Source organism: Gymnodraco acuticeps, unplaced genomic scaffold (assembly GCF_902827175.1).
Source record: "Gymnodraco acuticeps unplaced genomic scaffold, fGymAcu1.1, whole genome shotgun sequence".
Taxonomy (NCBI): Eukaryota; Metazoa; Chordata; class Actinopteri; order Perciformes; family Bathydraconidae; genus Gymnodraco; species Gymnodraco acuticeps.
This window is the reverse complement of record NW_022990461.1, coordinates 780,143-800,770: the sequence shown is the minus strand read 5'-3', so window position 1 is coordinate 800,770 and position 20,628 is coordinate 780,143. Positions and strand designations below refer to the sequence as shown.

At 41.4% G+C, this 20,628-nt stretch overlaps 1 protein-coding gene across 3 annotated transcripts in view; it reads left to right on the top strand.

Annotated features, from left to right (window-relative positions):
* Nucleotides 1–20,628, top strand: part of gpc1b (glypican 1b) — a 64,281-nt gene that overhangs the window by 34,527 nt on the left and 9,126 nt on the right. For all 3 annotated transcript variants that reach the window (XM_034226144.1, XM_034226143.1, XM_034226145.1), the window contains 3 exons: nucleotides 4,225–4,383; nucleotides 15,137–15,364; nucleotides 15,639–15,802. In XM_034226144.1, the coding sequence (XP_034082035.1) occupies nucleotides 4,225–4,383; nucleotides 15,137–15,364; nucleotides 15,639–15,802 (551 nt within the window). The remainder of the gene's footprint in view (nucleotides 1–4,224; nucleotides 4,384–15,136; nucleotides 15,365–15,638; nucleotides 15,803–20,628) is intronic.

Below are 20,628 nucleotides of genomic sequence, written 5' to 3'. Positions count from 1 at the left end.
AAACTTTAAACAACTAGAGGCATGCTCAAAATCCTCCAGGAACATGCTCAATATTCAAACTCTAAATTGTCCAGCTCAAATTGGCACGATGCATTTCGACATAACACATGCACCGGTTGGCATATTCTGAATTGGTGGAACTAAAGTAATGTCAACACTTTTCTAAATAGCCAAAACGAAGTGCTACAATTGCTGAACATTATGTTCTCAGACACCAGTGTTTTTATTATCTTTTCTGGTATCCAAGGGGGAAAAAAGGAAAATAGCACTTTGTCACACAGTGATTATGACATAATTGAAAAAGACCAGCATTTTGACTCGACTCCTGTTTTGTTCACAGACTACCAGACAAATGACAGAGACACTTTGGCTTTGAGTCATTCTTAATTTCCTGTTGCCCTGTTTTCTCTTTGTGTTTCCCACCATCTCTAAAAGCCGCTGACTGTCAGTCTCTCCCATGCTTTATAACAGTGAGCACGACCTTATTCTGCCTTCCCAGATTGCTGTTTAATAGGGGCCTTCCTCTCTGGTGAACAGAGATAAGCTAATGGTTAGGGAATTGCTCACCATTTAGTACAGTGTCTGTCAAAAGAAAAGGGAAATACGTGATGAAGGACTGTTATGGGGTGAATAGTTTCCCTAAGTCTGCCTTCACACACACAGATTAACTATCGGGTGGGTGGTTGGCTTGCTGTATGCATGTGTAATTTTAGGAGAAATCAGATAATTGGCTTGCTTTGTGCTGATTGGCCTCGCATAATTTGACTGATTAATGCAGAACACCTACTCCGTGAATTTTAAGATAGATCTAATTAATGTGAGTTTTTTGTTATTCTCTGTGCACCAACTGCACAATCAGTTAAACATATTTAATTCATCTTCTTTTCTGGGACATGAACTGTATTGTTATTATGACCATAGTTTATCGTGCATTCTTTGACGTTTATTCAGACTGAGGGAGCAATTCTGGAACAGGAAATGGCAAGAGCAGACTGGAAATTGGTTAATGCAAGAGAAAAGTGGTCTTGTGGTATGCATTGAAAACATGTTTTTTTTATAGCTATCTCTAAGTACAGAAAATGGGATGTGGCTGGTATTGTAAGCTCCGAAAATTGACGGTCTCAAAATCATTAACATTAGCTGCCCTCCCTCTCTGTTGGGGCCCTTTAGATGCTTCTATTGGAGCCTCTCACTGAAACAGCCCTTCTCCAGATTGAGCTGTCCTCCTCTGCTGATTACTCTAGTATCCTCTGGCTATGAGACTTGAAGTGCGTGTGCGAGTGTACGTGCGCGAGAAAGAGAGTGGATGAAAGTGTGTGAGTGTAAAAGCAAGAGCCGTGACTGGTTGTTAAGGATACATTTTCCTCTTCCACTCTGGCTAACTGTCACTCTCACCCAAATATCGAAACACACACACACACACACACAGCTTGCTCCACTTAAATGGAAGAGACTGCCCTGCTTGTAACATTAGCCGACTGTTAGGTTAGCCAACTGGAAACATAATGCTCTGTTACAGGTGACCTTTCCTGGACCTTGTGTGTGTGTGTGTAAAGCTGCACATGTGTGTGGCCCCTAATTTTGAGAGTATATGAAAATGCTTCACTATGTTTTTTACGCATAAAACAAAGCAATCCTCTAGAGACTGTGTGCCTGGCTGCATCTGGAAGCCTCACACCTCCAAATATCCATTTGTGTGTGTCAAGTGTGTGTATTGGGCTTCTCAGTGAGTATTGTCCTTTTGCAGATGTCTTTTGAATGGCAGGCAGCTATCAGATTGCACTGGAAGAAATGGCCACAGGCCCGTAATACACATACACTCAAACCAGTCCAGGCATTTAAACGGCCGTCACAGGGGCTGACAGATTGCAGCGGACCCCTGATTGCGCTGTATGCTATTCCTCCATCGAGCTTCTCTCTCACTCTCCCAATCCTCCCTCTCTTTTTCTTCTCAATTCTGGACTTCACTTCATCCCCCTTTCAATACATTTTATTTGTTCATACCGACACACACAAATCAAACAGACTAACATACGTGTGTCCTTCTCCAGGTCCAAACTCTCTCTCTTTCTGTTGGTGTGTGGATGTGAGTCACACCATGACCAGTGATAGAGTGCTGAGAGAAGCTCAATGTCACCTTCTCCTCCTATCTAGGCAGCCTGTCCTTCACTTTAGTGTTCGAAGAAGAAAATTGCCTTTAATTGCTCCACTTTAGAGTTGGCCTGGATGATGCTCTTAAAGGGCAGATACAGAAACTTGGTTGACACATAATCAGTGAAGTGCATGGATTCTCGTCATACCTTCATTGACTGTAAAAAAAAACTGCTTAGATTGCAGTCTGGATAGGGGGGGGGGGGGGGTTGCAGCGATAACCTCAGCCCACGTCTACAGTAAATGAAGCTTAGGTGAACACAGAAATCCCCAACATTAACCATGAAAAGGATGTGCCAATAGACACAGGGGCATGCTTATAAGAGTTGTGAGTGAATGTGTGCACGTCCGTTTGTGTGGACATTTTAGTGAACCCATGTGCAGTAATGGACTGAAGAAATCCATGCAAGAGGATTTCAAAGGTCCGACAAGCAGGGAAGAGAAGAAAGGCAAAGGAATGTCTGGCAGGTAGATGCCTGTCACAGCAGGGCCTTTGGGTGGGAAGGTAGACATTCAGTTAGGTGCCTCTTCCATGGAGGGAGTGGGAAGGGAAATGATACAACAGTGTGCAGTCTGCCTACAGTATAAATACTGCTAAACATTAAGTGAAGTCAGTGGCACAATAATATCAAATAACAAGGGAGATGACACATTGTCACTAACACATTTTTATCACCTAATTTCTAACTGTAAATCTAGCACTCCTGAGCCAGACATTAAACAGCAATCTTTCTGCCTACATGTGTCCACGTCTTTGGTGATTGTATGTGCATTCTGAAAGAAATAAGTGGTATCATCAAATGCAGTTAGTTAACTGAACTCGAAAACACTTTTCTTTTTACGACTCTGGCAAAAAAGGGTCACAGGCGTAAGGTGACACAACAATAACTTGCTCGTTGTCTTCAAAATGTATATATATATATATAACTATGTTTTTTAATTATCCTACATATTAACATCAGCATATAGAAGCACATAGTTATTACCTCTACGCCTGATGAAGACCACTGAGCTCAAAGGATGCGATCCTATCTGCATACTTGCCAAGTTTTTTTGTAATGTTTTTGTCTGCGCACCGTTGTGTATGTCATTGTAACAGAAGATTTAAACTATTCTTATGTTTGATAAGAAAGGAGCAGTCTATCTTAATTGTATTTAGAAGTACAACAGAATAGTTTAGTATCTATTATTTCCTTTTCCCACCAAAATCCTCTCACTGTGATTTGTGTGCCATATTCTACATAAATCAGAGCCTTTTTGTTAATCATTGTGTGCTTGTGTGTGTACACTGTGGGTTCATAATAGGTGTGTGTGAATGCTTGTGTATGGATATTAATAGTGGGGAGGAATCTTTAAAAGTGTCGTACCACATATTATGCTCCCTTCTACTACAAATCACCCACATGATTTGTGTTCGCCGTGGGCTTAGCTGCGTTGATTTGGAAGATGTTATTTCTGTCTTACAAACGTTCTTCTCATTTCCGCTGCAGCTCGACTGCTGTTTTAACCAATTTTGACAGCTCTTGTTTGAATTCTCTCATATGGTATTTGGTTATGTGTATGTGAACATCACACACTGAGCCAGAGATCCTTTCTACTCCTCGTCTCGTTAACTGAGTTTGTGTATCTAGTATGTGGGTCTGTGTTTGTGTACGCACGTGTTTGCAAATGCATGCAAAGGAATGCGTGTCAGAAGTGCTCATTAAAATTGTATGGGAGCTGTTGCCGTACTCCTGCTCCACTGCTCCCATTTCCACAGAGTTCTCCACGTCTCGCCAGGTAATCAGGCGGGCGAACACACCTCCACTGCCAGCAAACGGGGTTTAAGGCCATAAAATCAGCCACTGCCAATTTAAACTGTCATGTACACTGTTGAGTATTTTATACAGCAGCAGTATAAGAACTATTAATCTCAGTTTTGTTGAGCGCTGACTGAATTGATGGAAGCTCTTGATGCTAATGCCATGTTTGTTCTCCCTCTGCTTTTCTTCAACCCCCTTCTCCAATTTTCCTTGACAATTCCCTTCACCCCTTCCCCATCTTTTCTCCTTCTTCCACCTTACCTCTTTCTAGGGGAGCACCTGCGCATCTGTCCCCAGGGTTACACCTGCTGCACCAGTGACATGGAGGACACCTTGGCCATGCTGAGCCGCAGGGAGATGGAGGGACTTCTTAAAGATGCTGGCCGGTCCTTACAGACCTCCCTCAATGGACAGTACAAGGCCTTCGATGGTGAGTTTGTGTATTCACAATACGTGTATGAGGGAATTACATGAGAGAAAAACAATAATCAGCTCATCCCACTTGAACATTTGACACATACAAGGACCCAGTTTTGAGTGTTTTTGTGTCAGTTTTGATGGTATTACCAGTATCGGAGTTTTTATTACACATGCCCAGCCAACACAAAATTGCAGACAAACACATACACTGAATATAAGTGTAAGAGATAAGTAAAACTCATCGTGTTGTACACTTTTCAGAATGATGAAGAGCATTGATCTACTCACATGCTTCACAGAGGAAGTTGGTGATTCCTTGCAGTGGTGTTGACAGAATGCCAAGTTGTTATTGCTATTATTAAAACTTTGAATCCAATTCGCATCCAAAGAAAATGTGATCCATTTCATCAAATGTGCTTGCCTATTCCATGCTAGGATTGGATATTATTTGAATTCCATCATCTGAATTAAATAAGGCTTCATACACTAAACAACTACTACAAATGTCTGGCTTTAACTCTTAGATCCCATGACATATTACAGTTCCCAACTCAAATCATTCAAGTAAAAAAGGTTCATGTCATAATTGCTGTGATGAGGAATACATTATAGCAAGAGTCTGAATCACTGAGTCTACTCTGCACCATAGCAAAATGTTGTTTAAGCTCTTAATAATGTGGAATAAAATCAGTACTTAATTGCAACACTCCAAGTGTGAGAGAAGAAATGAGAGAGAAAGAGAGGGATTTTCAATCTTAGGAAATTGACGCACCAAGGCAATTATTTGTGTCTAATGACCTGCTCCAGTTAATAGAAGGGTATTTCTGTGCTCCACTTGTTCCCCTCGGCCAGTCAGCGACAATGGATCCGTCAGCCGAAGCTCTGAGTTTGGCTAGTTAGCCTGACCTTTTCAGATCACAGTGATTAGTGGCAGAGTGACATTTCTTTACTCCTATTCCATCGCTCTGTGTCCTTCTTCCTCATAGTCCCTCCTTTTCATACAGGGACTCTCGGCTGTGCCAAAGAGAAACCGTCACGCTGCCAAGTGCACAAACACGCACACACATTTCCAGGACATACAAATTATCTCAAATAAGATTATGTAATCCTACATTTCTTGAGCTTTCCCATTCTTTAGGGAAACACCTCATTTAGCAAAGCATGCCAGTAAACAACACAGACTACAGACACACACATTCAAGCAGCACTCAGCCCCGACCTTTAAACATTCTTACCATGCGCATCCAAAACCTTGTACTTACATACACAGACACACGTCACACACTTGCTAAGTGTGTTGCCTCATAACAAAGTCATTTTGAGCTTGTTTGTGTGTTTGCCAGATGTGTTCTTATACATTTCCCTAAGTCTTCTCTTCTCTCCAAAATGCAGAATCTTGCTGCGGTCAACTTTATATTTTTTCTTCCCTGTTTTCCATGTCCCCTTATCTCATTCCATTAGGCATCAGATGGGGTTTTTGGAGCTGACAGAGGAGGATAGAAAGTATGTGTGTTGAGACCTTAAGGTCTAAAAACCATCTGTTGTTGACTGCGTTCACTGAAGTCGGGACCTTAACGATAGACTGGGGTTAATTGTACCATAATATGTTACATTTGCTGCCACATGAACAGCACCATTTGGAAAAATCCAGCCATTCTTAGATAAAGCATCCGGTTGTTATTGTTAGCTGGTGAAAAGTGCAACATTGCGATGAGTTACCTCTGTTTCAGGCTTTGATAAACATCTACACTTTTAGCATTTCAGAAGTTCATTGGTGTTTGGATCTTGGGAAAATATAAGTAATATATTTGGTTGAAAATAGGTGAGAATTAGCTCATCCCTGACTAATTACAGAGTTTTTTATTCATTTTGCTGAAGGAGAGCACAGTGACATTGTACCATTCTGCCAGTGCCTGCACATCTGGCTGTGTTTAGCAGGGTGTGGGCTAGCTAGCGCCATGTGGCTAAGTGTAGGGTGTTACTGTTCCAGCCCAGGCAGGCTAGGCCTTTTTAGGTCCAGGGATTTTGGAAGAAGCCCCAACCAAGCCACAGATTAGAGGACCAGCGTGCTCACATACAGCTGGCTCTCTGCCTGCAGTGTGTACACTGAATGCTATATGTGAGCATGCAAATGCTTGTTCATATTCATGTATTCGTTTGTAAGCTTCAGATTTAATGTGAGAATTATATTGGTCTTTGTCTACATTATGTGTGTTTGTGGTTTGCACTTACTACTCGACACTTTTTCACGGTCATGTATACTGTGTAGAGAGGTACAAACTAAATAATATATTGTTTCAAGCTAAGACGCAGCGTATAATGCAGATTAAGAACAAAGGAGGTGAAGGAGAGGACCAAGTGAAGATGAGACAGATGGAAGGGAAAAGATGAAGAGAAAAGGGGACAAGTCGTCAGAGCAAGGACGAGGGAAAGAGATAAACAGGTGGAAATTGAGAGTGGTAGCTAGAGAGAGAGAGAGAGGGAAAGGGATACACAGAGAAAGAGAGATGTCGGGTATATCTGAAAGTGAGAGGGAAAAGGTCAGAGAGGACACAGAGAGTGATGGCACCAAAGGGAGCTCTGTGTTAGATGGCCACCAGGTGTGTTAGACAGACGGAAGCTTAAACCTGGCAGGTGGTGTTTGGCCTAATGGTGCCATCTCTAGCATCTGGATTCACTGTGTGTGTGTTTGTGTGTGTGTGGTGTGTTCACTTGTACTACTGCCTCATATAGCTGCATCTAAAAGCATACATTTTTGAATTTATACAAACGGTTCTTGTTTAAACTTCATAATAAGATTTAAAAATCTTCAAAATGCTGCTAAGAATTGCAAACTCCTGTCCTGAACCCACTGCTTACAAAACGTGAGGTCTTCCAACACCATGCCTTGATAAAAAAAAAGGTCAAATTTGGAAGTGGGTAAGACTTTTTGTGGCTAGAAATGAGATAAGTGAATCCATGCTTTTTCTTGATTTTCTCAGTCTTTTGATGTTAGAAAACAAGTTAAAAGAACATTTAGCTGAGCCGGACTTCTTGTTTTAACTCTGTTCATGGCTAGTGCTATGTTTCCAGAGATAAGGCTTAGTCAATTAACTGAAACTATTTTAAACAATTGATTCATCATGAAATGTGTTACTCACGTAAAAAGCCAAATGTTCTCAGATGAATATTTTAGGGACTTTTTAGAGATAACATGGTTTATGAGTCAGTCTTTTGTTTTGACAAGATAGATGACATGTTAGATACAAAGAGTTACGGTTGCAGAAACGTGACTCATTACTCGCTTGTCTTGAATCATCATTACACATATTGCACACACACACACACACACACACACACACACACACACACACACACACACACACACACACACACACACACACACACACACACACACACACACACAGACATACAGACATACAGAGACACACACACACACATTCTTGCACAAGCACACAGTATTCATAAGCAGCCAAATGCTTATTGGCCAGTATGTTCCAGCCCATTAAAGTTCAAGGCAGATCAGTGGTCATAGAGCTTAATCTGATTTGAAGAGTACTGGCTGGCTGACATGCTTATGGGTAGACTCATTTCTAGATGACCAAGCAGGACACGCTTATTTATTCATTTAAGTAGCGCTCTGAACATCTCCCAGCTGGACTGTAATTCCATCTCTTCCCATGGAGATTGACTGAGGGGAGTAATCTACGTGAATGACATCAAGTACTCTCTATTGCATCCTATCAGTTTCAGGAAACAGGCCCTAACCTTGGATCATAAGGCCAGGTCTGTCTTGCCATCACACGATAACTAGCAGCAGCCTGCTGAATTTCTTTTCAGATAATAGTCTGCCAGCTCACTGAGACCTCTGAAAAAACACACTGTAATCCCAATAAGAACAACTTGGGTCATAGGCAAGTGCAAATACATGCATTTATAGGTCAAAACTGTAATACATTTAAGTATATGACTATATTTCAATACCCTTTTACCACACTTAGTTACGGTGTTGATTTATTTTCACGTCTAAAGCACGCAACCAATGCTTACTTGGATTGGACACTGGTGGCACACTCCACATCTGTGTTGAAATATTCCTTCAATTAAGCCACAGATTTAATTCACTACCACCTCTGGCCGCCTGCCTTCTAATGTCCTGCTTTCAGGGTCACCTCTGATGACATCATGAAAGACAAGGACATCTGCTCCCATTGTGGTGCTTGATTGGCTCATTTCATCTGCATGCAAATCACGTCGGCGGGAACCTGGAGTACACTGGCCTAATTATGCCAAACGCATAACTCAATAGGAGCGATGGCGCCTTAGAAGGATGAAATGAAAGACAGAGAAAACAAGATTGAGAGAAAAAGGAAGGCAGTCTTTGAGAGGATGGTATCGGGGCAAGCAGTGGAAAGTTAGATGAGTTTGAGGGAAAAACAGAACCAAATGATATTGAGGGTAAGGAATGGCATGGGGTTTGGGAGGTAACAAGCATGGGAAAACCGATGCAAAATAGAACCAGATGGATAGAAGAAGAAACAGACATGGGTAAATGGTGCATAAAGGGAAAGTCAGAAGAGGGAAAGAGAGGAAGTGGAATAAAAGCTTCCACAGAGAGCCTGTTGATAAATGACATGCATTATGTGGCATGTCGGCTTGTTTAATATAAGGGACATTTTAATAGCATCTAAATGCTGGCTAAGGCGGGCTTGCAGAGCTCCTGGGGCTCAGTTTGTGTGTGATAAGTGTCGTTATTGATGGAGAGTCAGACTGACACATAAACAGTCTAATGGCTCCCATTTCGTCCTTTATGCATGCAATGCGCCCAGGACAGAATTCTTTGTTTGTGCCTATTATTTGTATTCTTTCATTGCCCCTCGCACAAGTAAGGAATTAAGAATGAAAAGCAGAGGATCCTACTTGTGGTTGGGGGTCTGTTCTGGAAAGGGAAAGTAAATGAAAATGCATAAGGTGGGATACAGACTAGAGTAGAGACTAGTCTTGCTGTGCCTGAAATATTACAGCTCTCCGTTTCTCACTCTGACCGTTTGCTTGGCTGTTTGCTACCTAACAGTCCATCTCAGTGCTTTATACAAATATTTTTGTCAAATTAAGGAGGGAAATAGTTTGGCTCACTGAAAGGTTGATTTGCATTGCGTTTTATGCATCAGTCAATCATCCATCAGTCTTATTGCCAATAACCAAACACTATACATTTTTGATTTTTGATTATAATTTCTTAACCAGGAGGCTTACTATGAAAGTAGATTTTCATGCTTGAAGACAAGTCTAGCTGTATTTTCTGCCATTGTTATTGTTGCCTTGTTACTGATGGGAAATGTCATGCACTGTCAAATGCCTCTTTAATGCCTAATGTACTTCCAACCGAGCGTATATTTGTGAGTGAACCTGATAAATATGATGACTTTCAGCTTACAGGTAGCGACATGACAAAGTCAAACGGCTGGAACTCATGCCGTGAGTCACATTAATGTTGCACAATTCCTTCTTGTGCAAACGCCTAATATTCCCAGGCATGATTTGGATATTGCCCAAAACTCATGGCAGCCTTCAGCAAATCAACATGTTTTTGTTTTTCAACACAGATCAGACCCAGATGCAGCTTAGTTTTTACATCATTAGAATAACACATTTAGAGCAGTGTGTAGAACTGTATGCTTTCTGAGTTTTATTTTTTAATGCACCAATAGCACCTGATCTTCTCCTCCTCTCCTCTCCTCTTGGCATATGCTTCATCTTCTCTGTGTCTGTCTGCCTCTCTCCTCCCTGCCAAAGAACCATCCAGCTAATATTATCATTCAGCACTTGCCAAATGGACAAATAGAATTAGGGCTGTCAAATATGAAAGAGATATACAATGGCTGCTTTGCGGCTCTGTTTCCCTGTCATACTCCCTTATTTTTTCACTGATCTTCCTTTTCTTTTCAATCTCCCATGTCAGTATTTGGCTCACAGTTAATCTGTCATGTTTCTCAGTCAGTGTATTTATTTATGGCCAGTTACTGTACAGTATGTGAGCATTTATATGAATCTACATTATACTTATGCGTTAAGCATCAACATCAGTGAGTATCTACTTTACTTTATTCCATTTACATGTGTGTCTAGTATAATTATTCTATAAAAAAAACTAGTGATTAGAATGAAAATAGCTTTTCCAAGAATTTGGATTCGTTGCAACCTTTTTTTTTTATTCTTCAGCATTGTCCGTTGTGCTTTAAAACATTCCCTGCACTTGCAAGACAGTTAACTGCCAATTGTAGGAAACTGAAACCAAAATGAGTTTTCACTGGAGAGTTAGGTGAGAAAAAACAAGTCGTTAAAGATTCAGCGATTCTTGTCAGGCTGTGATTACTTTATCACCAACCGGTTTTTGATTAGATCATTCAATCAAGCTGCTGTGAGTTCTACATTTATTAGGCAGTGGCAAATGTTTCGAGATGTGTTAAGCCTCTGTATGAGAACCCTGAAGGTGAATTATCCTTGAGTGAGTAGCACACGCCTCGGTCAGTTAATACCTGTGTGAGAAAGTAACTTGGGATCAGTCCAAGCCCTCAGTGAGAGTGATTGGCAGTTGGAGGAACATCAATGGTTCCTCGGTGTTACACTGAATCTCTTGTCAATACCACAACTTGACACGGCAGACAGAATGAGGAGGGGGAGGACTGATGTAAGAGAGAAACCAGAGAGACAGAGGGCACGTGGAGTTAGAGGCTACTTGTCTGGTGTTAAGCACTTCATGGATTTAGATAAGACCAAGAGGCTGTAGAAGAAGAAAAACTACTTCAGACCAGCTTTGGAAACAGTTGGATATGTAAGTGTAGGAATAGAGTTTAAAAAAAGGCTCTGACATGTCAAGGTGGCCTGCATGTGAAGCTCAATGTGATTACAAATGAAATCATTAACTCCTGTCTCACCGCAGGAAGAAAGTCATTAAGACGCACATGCTTGACTTAGCTTATTCTGTGTGTGTGTGTGTGTGTGTGTGTGTGTGTGTGTGTGTGTGTGTGTGTGTGTGTGTGTGTGTGTGTGTGTGTGTGTGTGTGTGTGTGTGTGTGTGTGAGTTAGAACTGTCCCATGAACCAAGAAACATCAGTAATACAGCTAAGCTAACGGGTTTAAGTATTATAATGATATCAAAAAAGGATACTCTCCAGTAGTGCTAATAAAGACATTATTGCAAATCCTGTGCAAAATAACTTTTAAAAATAATAAACCTATTACACATACCATTTTGAATTATAGCCAAGGCCTACAATTAAGTAACCCCCTTATGTATTTCTTAATGATACAAATTACAGGGCAAGATACAGTAGCTAGGAAAGTAGCAATTATTAGTCCTCATCACTAACTGACATCACTCGCTGAAGGGTAAGTTGATATTTCAAATCCATATATCAAGTGTTCCTACACAGAAACTGGGAGAAAGTGTCTCAACAATTGCTTGTGCGGTCTTGTCCCCTATACACCCAATGTGCTGGGATATAAGCAATTAGTCGCCCTCTCACATCACTCCTTCCCTGGAGAGCAGACGCTGGGGGATTGAAGGTGGAGGTTAGGCTTTATGGCATGATAGAAGATTGAGGGAGAGAGTAAAAGGAAGGGGGGGGGGGGCTGAGGGAGGTGGTGAGCTTATATGTAGGCGACGCAAACAGATGAAGAATGAGAAAGGTCATCTCCACACACAAAGGCACATGCCCACACACATGCACGGGGGGGGTTGGTGTCATACTAATGATGATCATTATTCACTTACGCTGAAGGGCAGAGGAGAACCGGACAGCATGATACCATTTAACAAGTTCTGCCCTCCACATGTGTTGATCCCAGGGCACTTAAAAAACATGCCCCAACTACATAAAGGCTGCAAACAGAAATGAGGATAATTTATTTAATGGAGAAAATAACTTCACCCCCATCACCTGAAAACTATTTCCACTGAAACCCATTTAGCTTAGCCAGACTTAAGGCCATTTTTTACAGTATGGCTGAATTGTAATGGGGATTAAAAGCAAAGCTGTACCTGTCGCAGCAGCTCCCATCCGTCTGCCTGCCACTGTGTACCCTGTGTAGTGTGTGTTTGTGATCCTTGTCTGTCTGTGTGTACACATGAATGTGCTGTGCTGTCACTTCAAAGTTCTCTGTGTACATGTGTGTGCATGTGCTTTTGTGCTGACTCCTTTAAGTATGTTTTTGCGTGCTGGCATGCACAGACACGTGTCCTTGTGTGCAGACGCAGCTCTCCTGGTACTTTGAGGCTGATCCAGAGCTGTGTGTCCAGATAGTTTGAGTGACAGGAGGTCAGGGAGCAGGGGGATGATGAGCCATCCAGCTAGGAAGTCTTGCTACTAAACCAACACGGTGCATACTGCTGCTGCCTGTCAGAAGCAATGATCTCTCCAAGCAGGATGATCTAAAAAATGATTTATTTCACACACAAAGATGTACGCGTCACACTATTCATTAAATTGTCTGTCGCCCTGCTCACTAAGGTTTAGAGCTGTAATGAGGAGCTTGCTAGAAAGTGTTATCAGCCTTTTTTTGCCTTTTAAAAATAGACTTGTTATTCTTTCCCCTTATTTATTTATAAATAATATATCACAAAATGTTAACCTGGTACCCCCAACTTTTTTGTCATCCAATTATATTTGTTTTGTACAATACAATAAAATGGCCACGTACAGTATCATTAAAATACACATTTAAATGTGAAAGCTGAAAATGTTATTTGCTTATCGTCTATTACACCAATGAGGAAGAGCAGGTTCAGGTTTTCATCGCAATACAGCAAAAGCCCAAAATCCAAAGCCAACATTTAAATTCCATACATTAGGTTCTTAGAGATATCAGTCTTCTATAACCTTTTTGCAACCTTTAGGAGCACACATGTATGCCCAGAGTTCATTGTAAGTTGTGTGCAACAAAAAGAATGTAACTGACAGCATTACTTTAACTCCCGTTTACAAATAATGTACACTGACATTATTCTGGGCGTAACCCCAACTAAGGAAAATGTGAAAGGGCAGCTGGTCATGGCACGGAACAAGAGAGTGTAGAGCTTTCCAAACCAAAACATAGTTGGATTTGGCTTGAGTGTCCCTTGATGTTTCCAAAATGACTTGGGTACATTTTTCAGATATACTGTAACACTTTGGAATCATTCACTAAGCGTAGGTTGGACATCAAATGATGCTGAACCAAGAGTATGAAATTATGTATGTAGCGGTTATATTCTAGTGGAATTACCAATAAATCATTGGAGAACATTTGTGTTAACATTCAGAACAGAATACATGTTTCCAAATGAAGAGCTCTAGAGAGAGTGGACCTTTTAGCTCAGAGTCTGAAAAGAAAGCACAGTCAAACAGGCCGGCTGGTGTTCCTTAATGAGTGGGAAAACAGAACAGAGATACAGTATCCAAGGCCAGTGCTTAGATAATGCCACGCAGATGGGTCAAGATGAGCTTAGCATATTCAAATGTTATCTAACTCCAAGTGCTTTGATTGTCTTGAGGCCCTTCACATGTGGGAGTGTCGGAGTTTTGCTTCTTTATAGTTTGGCTAGGTTGTTTCATATGTTGTCCTCAGGGAAACTGTAAGGAGAAGGGTGTGTTTTTATTTTGTTTATGCTGAAGTGTCTGTGTATGTTTGGCGGGTTATGATGTTTATTAAAACAGCTTCGTTAGAGGAATAAGCTAACTCCGGGCGGGGTGTCCCCTGTGGAGGCCACAGAACTCCCCTTTCTTCATCTCCTCCCGATGTGGGCTAGTGGCAGGCAAAGATAATTCATCTACAAAATAAACCCAGCTGCAGATTACAGCTTCCCATCTTCATGCCGCACAAACTCACATGTACAGGAACAGATAAACACACACACTTTCGCATCAGGTTTGAACCCATTGTGTGTGTGTGGGGATGCAAAGCAAATGTTGGCCTTGAATGGATGGATGGTTCGGGAACAATGTTGTTGTGCTGAACCTTCTGCTGCCGTACACTTGGCAGAGCAGGGGCCTCATTTATAAACATTGTTTACACACAAGACGGATGTAAAAATGTTTATGCCACTGGCCACAGAAGACTCGATATGCATTGCAGTGAGTCATTGGTTTTAGCAACACCTGCCCATTCTAAAGCTACATTTAATTTGACGGTTTAACCTTAGGGTTTCTAAAGTGTTCTGTTTTTGAGGCTGTAATTATTTGAAGAATTGTATCTGATTGCATTGCATGTAGAGGTCTATGTTACATCTTGTCTTCCCCTCAAGAATGTAGATGGTCTGTATGAAACCTTTTCTGCAACATTGTATAGTATAGCGTAGTGACTCTCCTTTATCTATAAATCCTCACTTGGAGCATGTATACATCGCACCCTGAAGCACTGTCAATTCTCTGACATTCCCTTGAGGTAAACTCTCACATTCTTCAGCTATACAAGTGGGCAAGTGTCGTTATAAAGCAGTGAAAGTCAAATCATGTATTTCTTGGTATAGTAGTTACTGTATCTGGGAGTAGTACAGACAGCTTTATGGATTTGAGAGGCCAACACATCTTCTTATAGAAGAAGCAACTTACTTTATATTGATCAGTACACACTAGATGTATGGTGGGTGAGAAAGATGTTGTGAGGATATGGAGGCGAAACAACGCCACAGAACAAAATAGTACACTAGAGTGTGATTGCTAACACTGTAAATATGAGATATTATGTGTTTAAAAACATTACCTTTCCTTATTTGTTTTTAGGTTACTTCCTGGAGTTGCTGAACCGCTCTGCGATTAGTCTACAGGAGAATTTCCATCAAACCTTTGGCTTATTATACTACCAGAATGCCCAGATCTTCTCTGAACTGTACACGGATTTGAGAAACTACTACCGAGGCTCCAACGTCAACCTTGAAGAGGTGCTCAATGAATTCTGGGCCCGGCTGCTGGAGAAGCTCTTCTACCAGGAGAACAAGCAATATTTCATAAGTACGTCCAGATTTTTCGTAGAACACTAAATAAAAACAAGAGCAAATGCATGGATTAATTCACATTCATTTTCAGAAAGAAGAGTAGTGATACAAAGTATGTATATACGATAAATCGCAGAAACTATGAAGTGGCTTTGACACTGTCAAGGATATCATCCTAATTATTAATCTATTAAAGATTTGACATTGCTTTATATTCTATAAAGGCATAATATTTCGATGTGTTCTCAACTTAGATAAAGATCTTTAAAAAATGTGTATGCTGATTGCAGGTGAGGACTACCTGGAGTGTGTGTCCAAGCAGATAGAGACATTACGGCCCTTCGGAGAAACCCCCCGTGTGATGAAGACGATGGTCACACGCACATTTGTGGCAACACGGTCCTTTGTTCAGGGGCTGGCGGTCGGCGGGGAGGTTGTGCGCAAAGTGTCCCAGGTAAAACCTCTCTTCCCACAATGCAAATGTTTTCTCTCTTATTTTCTTTTCATTCCATTGGCATCTCCTTTAACCAATATCAATGATTAGTCTCATTGCTTACATTATAGTCCCATTTTTACATGCTGGATAGTTTTATTGTTTTTTCATGGAAGCAACTTACTGCTTCACATTACTTTTTACTGGTGTCTAATCTGCTGCAAGGCCAATGTTCTCTCACTACATTTTCATTGGTATTCTTGTGTTAAGGGGTCTGTATTCATCTCTCCTTGGTCAACACTATTTATCCTCTTTGATGTGAACACCCAAACACACACACAGGCCTGTTTTTACCAGTCTGTGCGCATAGCATAAAGCTGTGGCAGATCAATGTTGGTGGAAACGAGAGGCTCCATAAAGTATGGCCCCCGGCTCAGACAATCAGCCCCTGCAACAACAGTTAATGTCAGCTCCACGTTGAAAAATGTCTCCCCAGGCCACAGGGAGGGTTAATATCTCCCTAGAGAAATAGTCCCCTCTGTGTATAAGACAAGAGTAAGGTTATGATCAGAGCAAGACTGAGAAATAATTTCAGCTCCTGAGTGGGAGGTGGCCAGTAGTGATGCACCGGTGAAAAATGCCTCCTGTCAGACAATGGACAAGGAAGGTGTTGAGAGCAGTGGCCCCATGATAAATATATGTGTCCTCCGAGACAGATGCTGAGCCAGAAATTAATATTACTGTACAATTATTTAGTTGATGAAATATTACCTGGTCAGGCTTTGTGTAAGAATGAAAAGTACTCGGGCAAGAGAAAAAAGGACATGCCTAAAAGGTTGATCGGCTACATGACTGCAAGGCCACACATTTAGTTGCATGTTAAAGAAAAAATCGATATGATTCTTCTCCCTTTCACTCTGACGTTCAGGCTACATCTGTGGGTGACAAAATACTATATTGTTTGCCAGCATCAGAGAGGGACAGTCTGGCCTCCATTATCTCACTTTGGCCCAGGGAATAGGTACACAAAAGGAACTGATGATGCCTCATTTAATCAAATCAAATCAGGTTTTATTTATATAGCACATTACAAAAACTATTTTCGGTCGAGCCAAAGTGATGTACATGCAAATAATAAATAACACATTACTACAATCGCAAACAGAAGACAATAAATTACAACAGCAAATATTAAAATCAAACACAGGGAAATGTCGTGAGTCGTGCTCCGCTCTGACTAGAAGGCCAGGGAGAAGAAGTGAGTTTTTAGTGTTGATTTAAAAAAAAAAACTAGGTTCTGGGCCGACCTCACATGGAGGGGCAGAGTGTTCCAGAGCCTAGGGCCAGCTGCTTCGAAGGCTCGTCGATGCCCTCGGGTTTTGAGCCTGGTCTTGGGCACTACCAGCAGCAGCTGGTCAGCCGACCTTAATGCTCTGGCTGGGTTGTAGCGACGGAGGAGTTCTGCTATATAGGCCGGAGCCAGTTAAGTGTCTTCTCTAAGGAAAGCCAAGCTAACCACAGTGCAATAAAATCAGAAAAGCTATTTACTAGCTTCATGCTATGCCACTTGCTAAACACAGCTAGTCTGGCATAGCAGGTAGCTAGTGAATAACGAGACACAGACAGTGACAGCGACAAGTAAAATTGATAGACCTGGGGCTAAGGGAAGCATGAAACAAGTGTAATTATTGCTTAGCTTAAAATCGAGCAAGCACACAAGGGAGTAAGGATCAGAATTACCATGGGCAGCATGTTGTTTTGTAATTGCTGTTCATGATTTTCTGTCACTTGGGTTTACCCTAGAATGGCCAGAGTAGCTTATGTTCCCTGCAGAGCTCTGCCCACAAGACTCTGAACTGATAAGCATCTGCCTTAGACAAACATGCATATACACACTAAAGCACACAAGTGCTTAATGACACAGAAACACACATACACACCTCATCATTCCATCATTCCTCTCTAACTGCGATGCTCATTTCCCCTGTGTGGCTATTCATTAATACACATTTCCTAACTGATGCCATTGTTTTGGTGCTGAGAGACAATGAGTGATGTGTTCATTAAACAAGGCCACTTGGGAAAACGTGTTAAGAATGATCACAGCTCTTATAAAATTACAAAATGTCATCCCAAGGCTAATACAGGGGATGGAGCCACTCTGCATAAGGTCGTGGACTGCCTTGTGCCTTATTTGCACACATTGAAGGTCTTAAAAGGGAGGGCAAGTGCACATGTATTGAGAGCATTGTCACAATGGACACACTTGGTCAATCTCTGTTAATGGGACCTTCCAAGCGAGATCCACTGAGCTGTGGGAGCAGACACAATGTCTAATTTGTCTTTAAGTCATTCAAGTCGAGGCCTGTTTGGTACAACTTGACTGCAAAAAGTACAGACTGCAACCAACTGTTCACTTTCAAATTCATAATTTGTGTGTCAGTCTGTGTTGCTCCGCTCCCCGGGAAACAATCAGCACTGTGCTGTACTTAAGCAGATTGAAACAGTCCTGTGCTGTGATGGGAACAAATGAGAGAGAGGAACATCGAGAGGGGAAAAAAGACTGTGACAAACTCCAGCACTCCCTATCTTTCTGCTCACTTAATCCTTTTTTCTCCTTGCTTGACCATTACATTGTACATAAACATTATAGTTGATATTTTACCATGGATGTGCCCTGCGTTGTCCTTTTATCATGATTAGCTTGGTATACTAATTTGGACCTTATCTTTCCCCTGTAATTCTATCTTCGATTGATTGGGCCCTGATGAGACAGCCGCTCCTATTTATAGCTATGTACAGTAGTGCCTGTTAAAGGGCCCAGTGACTGGAGATGTTTGCCACACACTGCTCAGATAAGTATTACACTGTTTAAGTGTAGCTGCAGAGAATAAAATCCTCTCTGTGTATATGTGTGCTTCATATGCTTTCTAGCAAATATTTGTGTTTTCCACCAACTCAGATCACATGCATCCTTGCTATGTTTGAGTTGGATTAGACATGACAAATAGGAACTATTGTGAAACTAGATGAACAATAATACAGCTAGAGGGGATACAGCAAGAGCCTGAGATGCAGTAAGAACTGAATCCTTTTTTGAAAGATGTTTTTTATGAGACAGAAAAAGTAAGATGCAGTCTCTCTTTTTTCTTGTACCGTATTAATTCCTCCCTTGCTTCACTCCGGGCGGCACCAGTTACTGTGTGCCCTAACTTTTTCTGGACTGTTTTATTCCCTCGAGTATGGGAGTGGAGGAAGTAGGCCACGCGCCACATGGCTCACTCTGGAGGCAAGGAGTGTGGATTGTTCTGCTCTGTAACACAGGGGGGAGAGGTCCCTCATATATCCTTACTAATTACAGAAGGGAGAAGAGAAGTAGAGAGATGGGGAGAGAGAGGCAGGAGAGACTCGGGGCGTGATTGCCACAAGCAAGAAGGGACTGACAGGTGTGGGGAGCATGCTGTGAAGGTGAAGCAAGCACAAGGGTATGGATATTAAAATGTAACAGTCTCGTCAAAGAGCTACATGAGCAAACATCAAAGAGTGTTTCAAACCTAAAACTTTCTTTTGATATCTCTTGATAGGCCAGTATGGAGATGAGTCAAATCAGTGTGTGTGAGTCTGCGTGTGTTTGTGTGTGTGTGTGTGCGTCTGTGTGTATTGTATCAAGTAACATCTCTTTAGAGCATGTTTAGAAATGTTGCTTGATTAAAAAAAAGTTACTTTAATTGGAAGATTTTCTCCTTCTATCCCTTTTCTATGTCTGTCAATTGGTTTAACAACTTCGTTGTTAATTCACTCCTGGTAATGGATATTTTAATAACAATAATTTCTCAGTAACGGAACAATAATCAAATGATTTATTGATAGTAGAAATAATCCTTGGTTGCAGCTCATGAGTCTTATTACTGTTTCTAATTTGACGGCCCCTCCTTCATCACGCCCAGTGCACCACAGCTCCAAGGTTACGGAGGAAGTTGTCAACATCAACCTCCAATTAGCGCTGCGGAGGAGTTACACACTGTTTTGTGTCTGTTGTGCCCGGCCTGGGACTCCTAGCATTAATACTGTATGGATGATGTAACAGAAACAAGATTAATGACTGTCTCTGCTTAATAATTATTTCATTAACATCGCCCTGGGTTATTTTTTACTCCCCTGCCAACGCCCTTTCTTGAATAGTGTAGCTTTTTGAACAGCCCCCTATTCCTCTCGCTTTCAGTCTTTTTCTCTACTCATCCCTGCACACTCCCTTCCCTCACTTTTCTCTCACCGAAGAAACATTCGTCTGACTCATCCCTGGCCAATGAGGGGTAGGGTAAGGATGGGGGGAGGAGAGGAGAGGAGGGCAGGAGTGAGGATCTGAGTCATGTCTCATATGAGACATATGAGATTAAGCCTTGGAATGTGCTGGGGTTATTGCTTTTCTGTCACTTATTTCACTTTAAACTGTCCTCCTCGTGCAATTGGCAATAATTATCTAATTTTATTGATCTCTTTTTCCAAAAGAGATGCAATTACCAATTATGGCTTGTTTTTATTTTTTCTCTAATGTGGTTGAAGATTTATTATCTATAATGGAGTTGAAACTGTGTCAAAAAATACTGTGGAATAGTCGATGAGAAAAGCCACGCAAAAAACAATAACACAGAACACAATGGAGGTTGTTTAAAACTTTACAACCACATTTTCAACATTAGAATTGTGAGAAACACAATATGCTGCATTTGTTAGTGCTGATTATATTTATCAGGGGATACGGCTATTGTCCATAGTCTGAGAACATTTTTATGTCCAATGATATAGTAAACTGCTGACATGCCGGCAGAATGTTCAAAGTTTCTATG